Here is a 15256-nt window from a genome sequence, read left to right on the forward strand (position 1 = left end):
GAAATGGGCACTTAAGAATCAAATCAGTAATTATAGTAAGGGGAGGAGAAAACATACCTGATATTTAATGTAAAACAAATTTATTAATAGCAATGTACTTGAAGAAACTGCTTAATTTTAAACTATTGCCAAATTGCTTAATTATTAAACACATAAATAATGAATTAAATTTCACTTTTGTCAATTCATTTGTAATTTAAGAAGTCACAGTTTGGTAATATGGATGATAATCTGGAGAATCAAACAAGTTACCAATATCATTGCATAGTTTTTTAACATAATTCATAAATTTTGAAAAATGGTAGGAGGTAAAGTCACGATTCTGTTATTCTGTTTACTAGATCATCTGAAGTGAGAAATTGTTGTTCATTGACTTTAATGTATTTTTTAATGTATTGGCGATATCTAATCTTATGATGGCAAAGCAAGAAGAAAATATTTCTCATTATGGATATACATCCTGCTTTCAAATTTAGTGGTGTATACTGGAATTCTGTACTCCATGAGGCACTATAATAGAAATGATAAATACTTTTGCCCTTAATATTACCCGCCAAACAGTGTCAGATGTAATTGAGTTTATAAATATTATCAATTTGGATTTCATTTTGTTTTTTCTATAATGTTTTAGGTGGAATAATACATAAGAAACAGTAGCACACTCATACGTAATTTGGCCATGTCCGTATTACTCATAAATGCATAAATGAAATACACCCATATTATTGTAGAAATGAGCTTTGCTTTTGACTAGGTATTTGAGAACTCCATGCTTCTATTGGTATTTATTCAAATGGAATATTATATTTTTAAAAATTTACTTGTTTGAGAAGAAAATTAATCGGTTGCATGTACCATATTAGTTGAGAGATATGTTTGAATCATTTGATCTAAAAACATGATTTTTGTTGTGATGAAGAAATTCTCTCCAGGAGAGAGAAGGGTTTGTACGCCTTTTCTTATTTTATTTGTTGGTGATGGTTAAAATAATTATTTTACAGACTGCAGCTGGAAATATAATTAACATGCTTTGGCAGCTGATGGAAAATAGTCTTGAAGAACTTAAGCTACTTCAAACAGTTCTTGTTCTTTTAACAACCAATACAGTAGTTCATGACGAGGCACTATCTAAGGTAGGAAACCGTTTGCCAAAGGTAATAAATGTTTTGAGATAATATTTGTAAGCTGATCAAAGGAATGTTGTTTGAACCAAAAGCAGCTTCATTTAGCTATTGTAATGATTGACAAATATCCATTGGTACCTTATCTTCTCCATATTAAATTGGAAGCAAGTTGGAGTTAAGCAAAGCCTGTTGGATATAGATGACAGACTTGATTATGAATAGGAAAATGAAAAAAGAAGGGAAAAGTAGCTGAGGAATAGGAATGCAGGAAAAAGGAAATGATAGGAAAACACTGTTGAAAGGTATGTGTTCTCCACAACTGCCCTGAAAATTTCAAATTTATTGTGATAGCTACCCTGCCCCCTACTTAAAAGTAATTTTCACTTGTGAAAAGTATATAAGCCAGATGTTTGAATTTACTTGTGTCCCTTAAATGCCTGGGAAAGTCTCCTTTTGGCATTTACACTAGGTAAGGCTACATGTATGATAGCTATTTCTCATTTTCTCTCTACTAACACCTTCTTGGTAATATATAATAGCTGTTTTATTATTTATTTCACTCTTTGAAAAGTTTTTTAAAAGTGACTAAATATTTTTGAAGAACAGAAGGTACAGAGAGTAATGTAAAGAATAGTCTTCAATTAATTATTTTTTTAAATTTTTGGGCTTTTAATAATTCTATTATAGTTTGTATGCCTTTAAAGATGCATGTCCTATAAAATAGAGATGTATACTGTCACACTAAGCTTATATATACAATCTGTAGAGAGTTTATCTTTTCTAATTTTCACTTCATGTTCATAGGTCCTAAAGAGATTAAATACTTAATTGGAAGTGCTTTTTTTCTTTTAAGTTCAAATCTGAACTCATATAAATTGTGAAAACACTTTGGAAAACTTGCAGTTTCTTAAAAAGTTAAACCTATACTTAACTCTTTGACCCTACCATTTCACTGCTAGGTAATTTACCCAAGGTAAATGAAAACATATGTCCTCATAGAGAATTTTTTATGACTGTTCATAGCAGCTTTATTCACAATAGCCAAAGACTGGAAACAATCCAAAAGTCCATAAGCAGGTAAATAGATAAACAAAATGTGATATACCCATACCATGGAATACTATTGAGGAATAAAAAGGCAAAACTGCTATTAGTATAATACATGCAACAACATGGATGAATTTCATAAAAATTTTTCTAAGCAAAAGAAGCCAGGCACAAAAAGAGCACCTATTGAATGATTCTATTTATATAAAATTCTGGAAGATGCCAAGTATTGAATGGTGAAAAAAGCAGATGGGTGGTTGACTGGGCCTGGTTGCTGAAGATGAAGGGGATGAACTGCAAAGGAGCACAGGAAGCATTTGGGCGATGGAAATATTCTGTATCTTGATATATATGCTTGAAAGGCATGTATATGTGTTAGAATTCATCAGATTATATACTTTAGGGAAGCAGATGTGGCTCAACTGATAGAGCATCCACCTACCATATAGGAGGTCCAGGGTTCGAACCCAGGGCCTCCTGGCCTGTGTGGTGAGCTGGCCCACGTGCAGTGCTGCTGCACGCAAGGAGTACTGTGCCACTCAGGGGTGTCCTCTACGTAGGGGAGCCCTACGCACAAGGTGTGCGCCCTGCAAGCAGAGCTGTCCCGTGCTAAAAAAGTGCAGCTTGCCTAGGAGTGGCGCCACACACGCAGAGACCTGACACAGCAAGATGATGCAATAAAAAAGAGACACAGATTCCTGCTGTTGCTGAGAATGCAAGTGGACACAGAAGAACACACAGCAAATGGACATGAGAGCAGATGACAAGGCAGGGGAAGGGGTGAGAAATAAATAAAATCTTTACAGAAGCAGATTTGGCCCAACAGATAGGGCATCCACCCGCCTCCTGCATGGGAGGTCCAAGGTTCAAACCCAGGGCCTCCTGACCCATGTGATGAGCTCTGGCCCACATGCAGTGCTGATGCTTGCAAGGACTACCGAGCCATGCAGGGGTGTCCTCTGTGTAGGGGAGTCCCACGCGCAAGGAGTGCCCCCTACAAGGAGAGCCACCCCATGCGAAAAAGTGCAGCCTGCCCAGGAATGGCGCCGCACACACAGTTGACGCAGCAAGATACGGCAACAAAAAGAGACACAGATTCTGGGTGCTGCTGACAAGAATACAAGTGGGCACAGAAGAACACACAGCAAATGGACACAGAGAGCAGACAACTGGGGGGGGGCGGGGAAGGAGAGAGAACTAAGTAAAAAATAAATCTTAAAATTATATGCTTTAAGGAGATGAAGTGTATTACATATACCTTAGGAAAAAAAGAATGATTCATTTGGAAAATATTACCGTTTTATTCATTTATATGCTTGGTAAATTTCCATAGTACTTCTCCAAATGATTTAGCATTATAACAAACTTTGAGTACTTTTATTTGCAAAGCAAGCTATTTCCAGGAAACAAAAACATGGCTCATTATTATATACATGTTAAAATAACCAAATTTTAAAAGGGATATTTCACTTTAGCTAATATTATATGGCTATATATTTACTGGAATTAGAATTATTTCAAAATATGAGGATTATTTTTGTAATTGTGTAAAATGTTTGGACTTTTAATATTTGTGATTGAAACATGCAAACATAGCTTATTCAATTTTTGGTTGCATCAGATAAAATAAAGATTATAGCCATATGCTTCAATATTATTTCACACTAAATGAAATTTGTTCTTAGGCAATTGTTCTTTGTTTTCGACTACACTTCACAAAAGATAATATTACAAATAATACAGCTGCTGCTACAGTCCGACAAGTTGTTACTGTTGTTTTTGAAAGGATGGTTGCTGAAGATGAAGGACACAGAGGTACAGTGATAAATGTTATTTCCATGTGATTGTGGGTGGGTCTTACATGCATGATTTCACTTTTATAGATTTTCAGTCTTTGCTCTGTGAATATAAAAAGAAATCCCCCCCACACTGTTATGTTGTTTGTTTTTTAGGTGGTACCAGGGAATGAACCCCAGGACCTCATGCATGGGAAGCAGGCACTCAATCACTGTGCTACATCCACTCCCTAATAAGAGTTATTTTTATTTCATTTGTTTTTGTTTGTTTTTAGGAGGTACCAGGGAATGAAGAAGTGTGATTTTTTATGGCATTTTAAAATAAAAAGAGATCCTCCAATTTTATTTTCTTTTCGGGGCATAATTATTAAATTATAATTTAAGTTTATGGTTCTTTAAACAAGTATTTATTTTAAATTAAATTTAAAATAGTATATATGATTTATTAAATGTTATGTGCTCCTAAAACCTGTCCTATTTTGATTGCAGATATTATAGAACAGCCAGTTCTGGTCCAGGGAAATAGTAATAGAAGATCTGTCAGTACCCTCAAACCTTGTGCCAAAGATGCATATATGCTTTTCCAGGTATTTTAGTTAAGAAAAGTATTTTTTATTATAGACTAAAATTTTATGTGAATCTGATTTAACTTTTCTTATTAAAATGTGTCCAGTAGGATTAAAAGAAATAAAGATCTGCTACATTAAAGAGCAAATTCTGCATTTACTATATTGTGACTAATTACCATGGTAAATTATCATTCACTTAAATGAAATGGAATGAATGAAACACAGAATTATAAAATAGGTATATTAAAGATGACTAGTTGTACAAAATAATTCCTTTAACAACATTTAAATGATTCAATACACAAATGCCTGATTTTACATTATTTGTCATGAATAAGTCTTTTAAGTAAAATAAGATTAATCTACACTGAAATTTTATTATTTTGACTTAAAGGGTTATTTTAAGTAGTAAAGGATTATTTTAAGTAGTTTTTCATTAGAAGAATGTTAAAATAACCAATAACCTGTGCATTGTATAGATTGTCAGTAGATTTATGAATCTTTAGAAATTCACTTATCAGTTACAAATTTGGCAAAGTCTGACAATGCTTAGTTTCGGAAGTACCCCAACAACTATTATATAAGGGAAGGGAATTGTTTTTTTAATTTTGCGAACAAGAGTTTTGAGAAACATATTTTACTCAAGCACTTAAAATTGGTTTATTTTCCTAGGACCTTTGTCAGTTGGTTAATGCTGATGCTCCATACTGGCTGGTAGGCATGACAGAAATGACTAGGACATTTGGCCTCGAATTACTTGAGTCAGTCCTAAACGATTTTCCACAAGTCTTTTTACAAGTGAGTACTTTGTACAAGTGGTACCTTGCTACAAAATTAATCTTCAGTTTTTTCACAGACGTGTTTTTTACCACATTGAAAGATGCAAAGAACTAAAGCCTCAGACTTGAGACATACAATAATTGTGTTATCTTACATTTTTTTTTAGTGCCCTAGCTTTGTGAAACTTTAACATTAGAAAGAATCATAGAGATTATTTAGCCATGTGTTTTTCAACCTCTGGGTTTATGAAAGGAGTGTCGTATATAAGCTGTTTTCTCTAATATTTAAAAGCCTTATAGAAATTGCTATTGATTTTTGCTTGTTTATATGTAAGTATATGCTTCTGGATAATTTAAATGCTTAACAAATACAATATGAAATACAAAATATTTCAGAATAGAAAGTTAATGGGGGAAAAGTAAGAAAGAATTGAAACTTTTTGTTTTATTTCTAAGAAACTGAAGTCCAGAAATGGTTCAATGACTTACACAGTGTTCCTTACATATTAGTAGATATCTTGAACTAAAACTTAATATTTAATTATCTAATCTGCACCCATTATGCCTTAAGTCCCCATTCCCCCTGCCCTTTGCCCCAGCCAACTTTTACTCTAATATCTGTTTCTGTGAGTTTGTATACTCTCCAGTATTTTCTTCTATGCTTACACGGGCTTAAATTTAACATCCTAAATCTATAACAATCTTACTTGCTTTGATCCTAACTGAACTTCAGTAGTGTACACAAACCATTTTCTTGTCCCCCTCTGTTTCCCCACCTTTAAATAGCTCTTGTCACAAATTGCATGTTCATACATTGAGTCCAAAACCATTGCTTTCTCATTACATTTTATGTATTTGCCTTTTAGATCCTGTAGGAAGTAAAAAGTGGAGCTGCACACCAAAAGTACAATTAGTACCGGCATTTATCTTTACCTCTATCAGTATCTTTATTGGTGATCTTTATTTCTTCATCTGACTTCCATCTATTGTCTTTTGTCCTGTCCTTTCAACCCACAAAACTTGCTTTAGCATCTCTTGTAGGGTAATCTATTGGTGAACACAGGCCTTTAACTGTTTTCTGGCACCCTGGCTGGCCCTCTGTCACCCCTCGTGGCTTTGTGTGGAGCTGGCCCACGTTCCCAGAGTGCAGATGCCTGGTCCCAGTTCTAGAGGAAGCCTCAAGTACATGCTGGGAGCATGTATGTCTGGCCCAATCTGTCTGGTGGTGGCTTTTGTTTATCTGGGAATGTTTTAATCTCATGCTCATTTTTGAAAGACAGTTTTGCCAGATAGAGAATTATTGGTGGGCAGGTTTTACTTTCAGCACTTTAAATATGTCTTCCTTCGTCCTACTTGCCTCCATGGTTTCTGATAAGAAATTGCCACTTAATCATATTCATGTTCCCTTGAATGTGACACGTTGCTTCTCTCATGTGTCTTTCAGAATTCTCTTTATCCTTGTCATTCAACAGTGTTCTTATAACATGATGTGTCATGGGTCTGTTTGAATTTATCCTACATTGAGCTTTTTGGATGTGTATGTTCATGTCTGATTAAATTTGGGAAGTTTTCAGTCATTATTTCTTCGAATAGTCTCTTCTCTTTTCTTTCTTTCTTTCTTCTTTCTGACTCCCACACTACATAATATGTATCCCAAACATTTTCAGAAATTGTTTACTTTTCTGTGTTCTTTTCTCTGAAAAGGTCTCCCTCATCCTTTCAGTGAATATGTCTTATTTTGGCCATGCATGTGTGGCCTTAGGAATTCCTCCATTTGCACAGTTATAAATATCCCTTCTTCCCTAAACTGTATTGTAATAAGAATGTGCTACAGCCAGCAATCCCTTGCCCTAGACGGTATGACTTGACTGCTTTCCCACAGCGTTCTCTTGGAGAGTTCTGTGAGCCACTTTCTAAATGCAGGGCAACTTCTAGGACAGCAAATCCCTCAGGCTTTCACCACACTGATTGGGCCAGCCATACTTGAATGTTCACGAGGCTTACTCTGCTTCTTCTGGAACCGGGACCAGGGATCTACAAACTGGGAATGCAGGCTGGCTCCAGGTGTTGCTGATGAGGTGTGGCAAAAGGGCCAGCCAGGGCACCAGGAGATTCCACTGCTTTTAAGTATGCTTTTTCTTGATTTGGCATCCTTCCTTTCCTGAAATTTTAAGAAAGATGTTTCTTCCAGTTCTTGCTGGTTGTTTAAAGCTTCTACGGGGAGATGGAGCCTTGAAGCATCACAGTTTGCTATCTTGAACAGGCTTTCACTTTTTGAGAGGCTACTATATGCTATGACTGTGTCAAATTTCTTACCTATCACTTCCATTTAGTCCTCAGGATTTCTTAGGAGTATTGGTTATTTCTGTTTTATACTCAAGTAGACTGAGACTTGCGGAAGGTTAAGTAATTTATATTGGTCCAAGGTTTTGTGATTTATAAGTGCCAGAGTTGGTATTTAAACCTTGGTTGATTTGGATTCCAAGTTAGTTTCTCTTACCCCTTCTGTTTCTTTCCCACCCATCTCCTAATTATCATCTTAAAAATTTCTCAGAATCCAGTCACTTTATACTGCTTTCACCACTGTTATCCTAGGCCAAGCTACCATCACCTCTTACCTGAAATATTGCATTAGTTTCCTAAGTGGTGTTCTTGTATCTAACTTGCATCATACTATTGTAGTTGCTTGTCACACCACATTCAGAATGGTCTTTTAAAACAAGATAGGTCTTTTTAGTCTTTTGTAAAACTGCTTCAAAAGATGTTATCTTTACCAGAGTAAAAGGTGAAGTGATCTAGTCCTCAGTGTTGTTTGATCTTACCTCTTCCCACTCTTCCCCTTACTTTCACTCTTTAGCCATTCTGTCCTTCTTGCTAGTTCTTTTTTTTTTTTTAAGATTTATTTATTTATCTCCCCTTCCCGCCCACCTCCTCCCCCCGCCCCAGTTGTCTGTTCTCTGTGTCTATTTGCTGCGTCTTCTTTGTCTGCTTCTGTTGTTGTCAGCAGCACAGGAATCTGTGTTTCTTTTTGTTGCGTCATCTTGTTGTGTCAGCTCTCCGTATGGGTGGCACCATTCTTAGGCAGGCTGCACTTTCTTTCGTGCTGGGCGGCTCTCCCTACGGGGCACACTCCTTGCGTGTGGGGCTCCCCTACTCAGGGGACACCCCTGCATGGCATGGCACTCCTTGTGCGCATCAGCACTGCACATGGGCCAGCTCCACACGGGTCAAGGAGGCCTGGGGTTTGAACCGTGGACCTCCCATGTGGTAGGCGGACGTACTAACCACTGGGCCAAGTCTGCTTCCCTCTTGCTAGTTCTTAAATGCCTAAGCAGTGTCCTGCCTAAAGACCTTTGTACTTACTGTTTCCTTGGCCTGGAATGCCTTTTTCCCACATGACTTATTCCCTGACTTCTTTGAAGAAATTGCTCAGATGCCAGCTTATCAGACCACCCTTTCCCAACCATTCTGTGGCAACCTTTTTTTCATGTCAGCACCCTTATCTTTCTTACCCCTCTTTATTTTTCTTTATACTACTTAACTCTTCCTGACATAAATGTATTAGTATATTATTTCATTTTCTCTCCTCCCCTATAAGAAGGTAAGTTCTGTGCAACAAGAGTATTGTTCATTTGTGCACAGGTACAAGAATAGTAGTGCTTGCCATATGATAGGTTGTTTGATAAATATTTGTGTATGAATGAATTGGTAAATGAATTTGAGTTAGAAATTTCTATGCCTTGGAATGTATTTTCTGACTTTATAGGGAAAGATTTGAATTTTTTCCCCAGATATATTGTACCTGTAAAATTCCTATTCTATTTTTCCTGCTATATAGAGCAGGAAAAAAGAATCATTCTGTGTAAGATCTAGAAATTCAGTCCTGAAAATTTTATTCTAAAGAGGTAAATATTTGTTTTCATTTACTTATTCAACCAATATTTACCATTTACTTACAATGTGCTGGTCTCTGTGTTCATTGCCAAGGATATAAAAGTAAAATATATAAGGCTGATAAAATCTCTGTCCTTCTGGTGCTTGCCTGTCTAATGGGGAAAAAGATAGTACATGAATGATAAGATATATGGTAAGTGCTATGAAGGAAAACTATAAAAAGTGCTATGAAAATGAATAACATGGGTACCAAACCTGGTGGGAACGGGGTATGGACGAACCAAGGATCTGATACTCAAGTTTGTACCTGAAGGATGGAGAGTAGTTACTTAGGAGATAGCTAGAATAGAAAAATAACACTTCAAGTAGAGGAGATTGCAAGAGCAGTGACCCTAAGAAGGGATCTTTCTTCTCTTCTAGAAAATAAACTCCATAATGTCATAGGCATTGAAAATTGTCTAGTGCAGTTCTTGGCACATATTAGGCACTGGGCAAGTAGTTACTGAATGAATCAATGAATTGCAGTGAGTGAGGAAAGAGATAGTTACAAAGATGACTTCTAGCTTTCTGACTTGAATAGTGAAGATGGAAGAATCTGGAAAGAATTTTATTACAAAGGATAGATTATTCAATTTTGTGCATACTCATTTTGAGATATCTATAAGAAATACAAAATGTTAGTTGGATATATAAATTTTGAGTTCAGAAGTAAAGTTTAGGGCTGAAGTTTTCAGCATGAATGTCATTGGTATATAGTTGCTAATTGAAGATATGGGGAGAGAATGAGATCACCTTTGGTGAGAGCATAGAGTAGGAAGAGAAGGCTGGTATTCTGCTACTCTGAGGAACTTCCAAATAAAATGGTTATTTGTGAGAGGACAAGCATGCAAGAGACTGAGACCATGAGGCCAGAAAAGTAGGAACTAATCCTAATCTGAGAAAGCATGACATTATGGAAGACCAAAAGCAAAGGAAGTTTCAAGTCGGACCAAGTAATCAGTTTTGCCAGGTGCTTCCAAAGGATCTGGTAAGATGAAGACTGAAATACCAATATTTGGGAGACCCACTTCAGTGTTCCCCACAGAGCCTACCTGCTTTGGGAAACAAGAGACACCTTGGAGTCATTGCTGTTTTCTGACCAAGAGAATTGCTTAGCTTGGATTCATATCTACTGAACTTCCAAGGGCTGGAAGGGTAGTTAATAGACTAATCTGTGATTGGCTGCAGGTTATAAGCAGAGTCCCCTTTGGCATCTACCTCAGTGGGTAGGCGACAGTGTCTGCTTCTCACTGGAGGGAACCTGCAAGGCTTAATCCTCCTGACGAAAACTCACCTCAGTCCAGACCTTCATTCATGGCACAGTGGCTGTCGCAGTAGCCCTGGCAGGACTCCAGGCAGAAGCCAGCTCCTCCATCCGTCTGGATTACTTGGGAAATTCTGTTACCATTGAATGTGGGCACTACTGCTGTTGCTCCTGTATCCAGCAGTCCTGGGAGAATGTGAAGGGCAGGTTCCCCTCCCTTGCCTGCCACTACCGAAGTCAAGAGTGGCACTGCAGGAACAATATCCAGCTGGGAAAGATGAGTGAAATTGCTATTCCTCCACTTCACCATGAGGAAAAGGCAAGAACCTATGTGCCTATACAAGAGGCACAATCAGGTCTTGACCCTATTCTATGAGAAGGACCTTGAAGTGTTGTGTCCTCAGTCTACTTAGACCAGGATCACCATGTGAGGCCCATAGAGGAGGCTCTTCACATCACAGGGAAAGGCTCAGCAGTTACATTGAGTCCCAGAAGAAGCAAGAGGCAGACAAAAACTAATAGCTACCCAAGGGAGAAAACCATTAGAACTGAAAGAAAAGATGGAAAATCAGAGGCAGAAATTATTCTCAGAATGTGAGCACCTTACCCAGTTTTTAGAACATGAGCAAGAGGCAGTTCTGTCAAGACTAGCTGATGAAGAGAAGAAAATTTAGCAGAAACAATGCAAACATAATAGCACACCAAAAAATTTGCTAAAGGAGGTGGCAAAGAAGAGTGAAAGCAGAAGTGAGATTGCTGACAAATATCGAGTGTCCATGACAGGTGTGAAAGCCTGGAAAGCTCCAGTTCTCTAATCTCTCCAATTAAGAAAAGAAGGATACAGTCTTCGTCCATAGTATTCAGCTCTGCAGAAAATTATACATGCATTCATAGAACATCATAATCAGCTTGTCTCTGAGGATAAAAAATCTGTGACATTTGTTAAATCAAGACTTCATTCTAGGGAAGCAGATGTGGCTCAACTGATAGTGCATCCGCCTACCGTATAGGAGGTCCAGGGTTCAAACCCAGAGCATCCTGACCCATATGGCGAGCTGGCCCACATGCAGTGCTGCCACGTGCAAGGAGTGCCATGCCACGCAGGGGAGTCCCCCACATAGGGGAGCCCCACGCTCAAGGAGTACGCCCCACAAGGAGGGCTCCCCGCATAAAAAAAGTGCAGCCTACCCAGGAGTGTGGCACCACACACGTAGAGAGCTGGCGCAGCAAGATAATGCAACAGAAGGAGACACAGATTCCTGGGGCTGCCAAGAATGCAAGCAGACACAGAAGAACACAGTGAATGGACACGAGAGCAGACAACGGTGGGGGGGGGTGGTCTTTAAAAAAAAAAAAAAGACTTCATTCTAATCCAAAGAGACTTACAGTTTATCCAATTGTCCTGGGTTCTGGAGGACTCGATTCTGGCGGACATTATTGGGAGGTCAAAGTGGGTGACAAGCCTGAATGGACTGTAGAGGTTTGTAAAGACTCCCTTTCCAGGAAGTGAAAGTGACAGAACTGATGCTGGACAATTCAACTGGGGAATGGAGACAGTGTTGCAGAAAGTGCTGTTCCAGTCACTCTTCTGTTATAGGGAAAACCCAGATGGATTGGCATTTATCTGGACTATGAGTTGGGTGAAATTCATTTTGCAGTTTGAATGACAAGTCTCATATCCATACCTTTCACTGATGGATTTTCTGAAATACTCAAACCTTACCTTTATTGGATATGATTCAAAACCATCACAGCTCCAGTGAATGCATTTTGTGTATATTTACATATTTTCTATATTATCTCTTTACCTGTTTCATAATACCTTAAAAATTCCAGGTGGAAGAGATGTCAGAATTTTAGACAGGTAATTCTCTATGAGAGTCATGCTTTTGCATGTCTTTTGAGCAGAAGCACTATCTGATCTGTACCACCTTTTCAAGGAAGTTTGTATTGAGAACTGCCTTGGAAGAGAGAAATAGTGTCTCTATCCAGAGCAAAGGGCAGGCTTGATTACCGTCCAGGATAAAAAAAATAATGTCTCTATCCAAAGTAATTATACATATATATAATCATGCCCATTATAAGAATTTGGATTTTGATCACCAGTAATGTGTCCTAATTTACTTTCCTTTGAACTACAGAAATAATGTCCCTCATGCCAAGTTACTACAAAACTCTAGTGATACAGTTTATATGTAGGCCTGACACATACTGAGCTCAATAAAATATCTTTTATCTGTTTTAAATATGACTTTTATTTGAGTTTTGTTTTTTGGCCCCCATAGAGTTTTATAGTTTTCATGTAGAACAAAGCAAGTAACAGATTGCTCCCATTTCCCCCCACTGGTTGAAAGCTTTCTGTCTCCATGCCTCCAAAGAGTTAAATTGCTTGCAACTTTTCTCTCTCTAGTTCCAGAGTTAAGTGTATTTCTGTGCCATTTCTGGTTCAAATAGAAATGTGTTTCAGTTTTTAGTGTAGCTACATATTACTTCTGTGTTCATTATGAAACACGTACAAACAAGAGTAGATAAAACTATGGGTATAATTTAAAGAAAAATAATAAAGCGAAAACCCACATATAAAATACACCTATTAAGAAATAAAACATTACACAATGGCTGAGAGGCCCCTGTGGATGCCTCCACACTTCATCACCCTCCTTTCCCTCACCCTGAGGCATCCTCTGTCTTGATTTGGTATTTAATAATTCCTTTCTTTTCTTCCTGAGTTTGCCAATTGTATATATATTCAAAACTAAGATTCTGTATACTTTTAAGTGTTAAGACCAAGAACAAACCTAACTGTATTATAAACGTTACTCACCACATTAATATAATAAAGGAAACCAAATTACATGATCATCTCAATAGATGATGAAAAAGCATTTGATATATTTCAACATGAGTCATGTTTTAAAAACATGAAAATCCTACCAAATTAGAAACAAGAAATTTATGTAATCTACTAAAGAATATCTCTAAAAACCTGTAACAATGTTAAATTTTGATAATTTTCCTTCTGTGATTGGAAATGAGAGAAAGTTACTTGCTATAATACTATATTGCTATAATACTAAACAATGTGCGGGAGTTCCTTATCAGTGCAATAAGGAAAGAAAAAGATAAATGATTCAATGTTGTGCTTTCCAACACTTATGTTATTAACACCACTAAATTGGGTACTTGAATGTGAGTAAAATGGGAAGTATTATGTTGTATTTGTGTTCCCATAATTACAATGGTTTTGTTTTTTTAAGTCAGTGTTTGTTATGTCCACAGACGCTGTGATGACTAGTGAGAATAGTTTCACTGCGGTGGGGGTGGTTACTGTGCTGTGCTGTGCTGTGCTGTTGAAGAGAACACGGTTGTTAGTGAGTTGAGTACTGAGGAGAAAACCGGGAATGAGAAAAAACTTTACAGAGTTGTTTATAATATTTATATATTAACCAATACATAAAATATTTACTTTTGTGATGTTTGAAAACGGACTTAACTGTTTTTCATTTTGGTAGTTAAGGAAACTATCTGTAGATATAAGAGTAGAATTTCAGATCACTTAACTCAAGGTACCATTTTTGTGGGGTAAAATTAAGTATATTAAAATGCATATGAAAGTCTAGAAAAGCTATACATGTGGAAGTTAGCAATGACTAACTTATCTCTAGGAGGTAACATTAGGAAAAGTTCTTATTTTTATCTTTTTACTTATCTGGATTTTCCAATTCTTTTTATTTCATGGACCTCATGTTTTTATAGATACAGTTTAAAAAGTTTGTGATTTTGAGCAAATAAACTTCTCCAGGCCTCATTTTCCTTTTATGTAAGGATAGATTGGATCATTTTTCTGATTCTTTGTATTGAGTGCCAGTGAAATTTATTTTTTAATTTTGTAAAGATTTATTTTTTATTTATTTCGACCCCCCCCCCCCAGTTGTCTGCTCTCTGTGTCCATTCACTGTGTGTTCTTCTGTGACCGCTTCTATCCTTATCAGCGGCGGGAATCTGTGTTTCTTTTTGCTGCGTCATCTTGCTGTGTCAGCTCTCCATGTGTGCGGCGCCATTCCTGGGCAGGCTGCACTTGCTTTCGCGCTGGGCGGCTCGCCTTACAGGGCGCACTCCTTGCACAAGGGGCTCCCCTACGCGGGGAACACCCCTGCGTGGCACAGCACTCCTTGCACGCATCAGCATTGCGTGTGGGCCAGCTCCACACGGGTCAAGGAGGCCCGGGGTTTGAACTGTGGACCTCCCATGTGGTAGATGGATGCCCTATCCATTGGGCCAATTTAGATGATTAAAACAAAAAATGAAACATATTTTGAGGTTAGTCATTAAATGCAGACTAGACCTTATAGTAAAGTGCATATTAGCACTTAGATAGGAAATTGGAAGGTTAAACAAATTTTTCTATATTTTATGCCATGCCCATAAGTAAAATTTAAGAACTCTTTGCAAGCTTCTCCAGATTTGTAAAATAATTGTTTATTGTTGTCTTTTTTATTAGTTCATTGTATTCTGTTTGAACAATCCACATAGAACAAAAATTTTAGTTAACTATTATGTGTTCTCTGCTTGAGTAGAATTGTCTTTGCAAAATAAAATCAGTGAGTTATGTAATTTATAGTGCTTTTCATAATTGTTTTTCTCTCATTTATTTTAAATGTTTTTTCTGTTTGAATTGTGTAATGTTTTTCTTCTGTTTTACGTTTTTAATTGCCAGAGTTCAAATGAAATTAGTTTCTAGTGA

At 37.2% G+C, this 15256-nt stretch overlaps 1 protein-coding gene across 8 annotated transcripts in view; it reads left to right on the forward strand.

Moving 5' to 3' along the window:
• The window catches only part of MON2 (MON2 homolog, regulator of endosome-to-Golgi trafficking), a 137135-nt gene that overhangs the window by 43373 nt on the left and 78506 nt on the right, over positions 1–15256 (forward strand). For all 8 annotated transcript variants that reach the window (XR_011650263.1, XR_011650265.1, XR_011650264.1 and 5 more), the window contains 4 exons: positions 1002–1133; positions 3857–3986; positions 4457–4554; positions 5209–5334. Coding sequence is in view for 4 of the 8 variants with exons in the window: in XM_058308354.2 (XP_058164337.1) it covers positions 1002–1133; positions 3857–3986; positions 4457–4554; positions 5209–5334 (486 nt within the window). In the remaining 4 variants the exon portion in view is untranslated. The remainder of the gene's footprint in view (positions 1–1001; positions 1134–3856; positions 3987–4456; positions 4555–5208; positions 5335–15256) is intronic.

The sequence above is a fragment of the Dasypus novemcinctus genome, chromosome 12 (assembly GCF_030445035.2).
Source record: "Dasypus novemcinctus isolate mDasNov1 chromosome 12, mDasNov1.1.hap2, whole genome shotgun sequence".
NCBI lineage: Eukaryota > Metazoa > Chordata > Mammalia > Cingulata > Dasypodidae > Dasypus > Dasypus novemcinctus.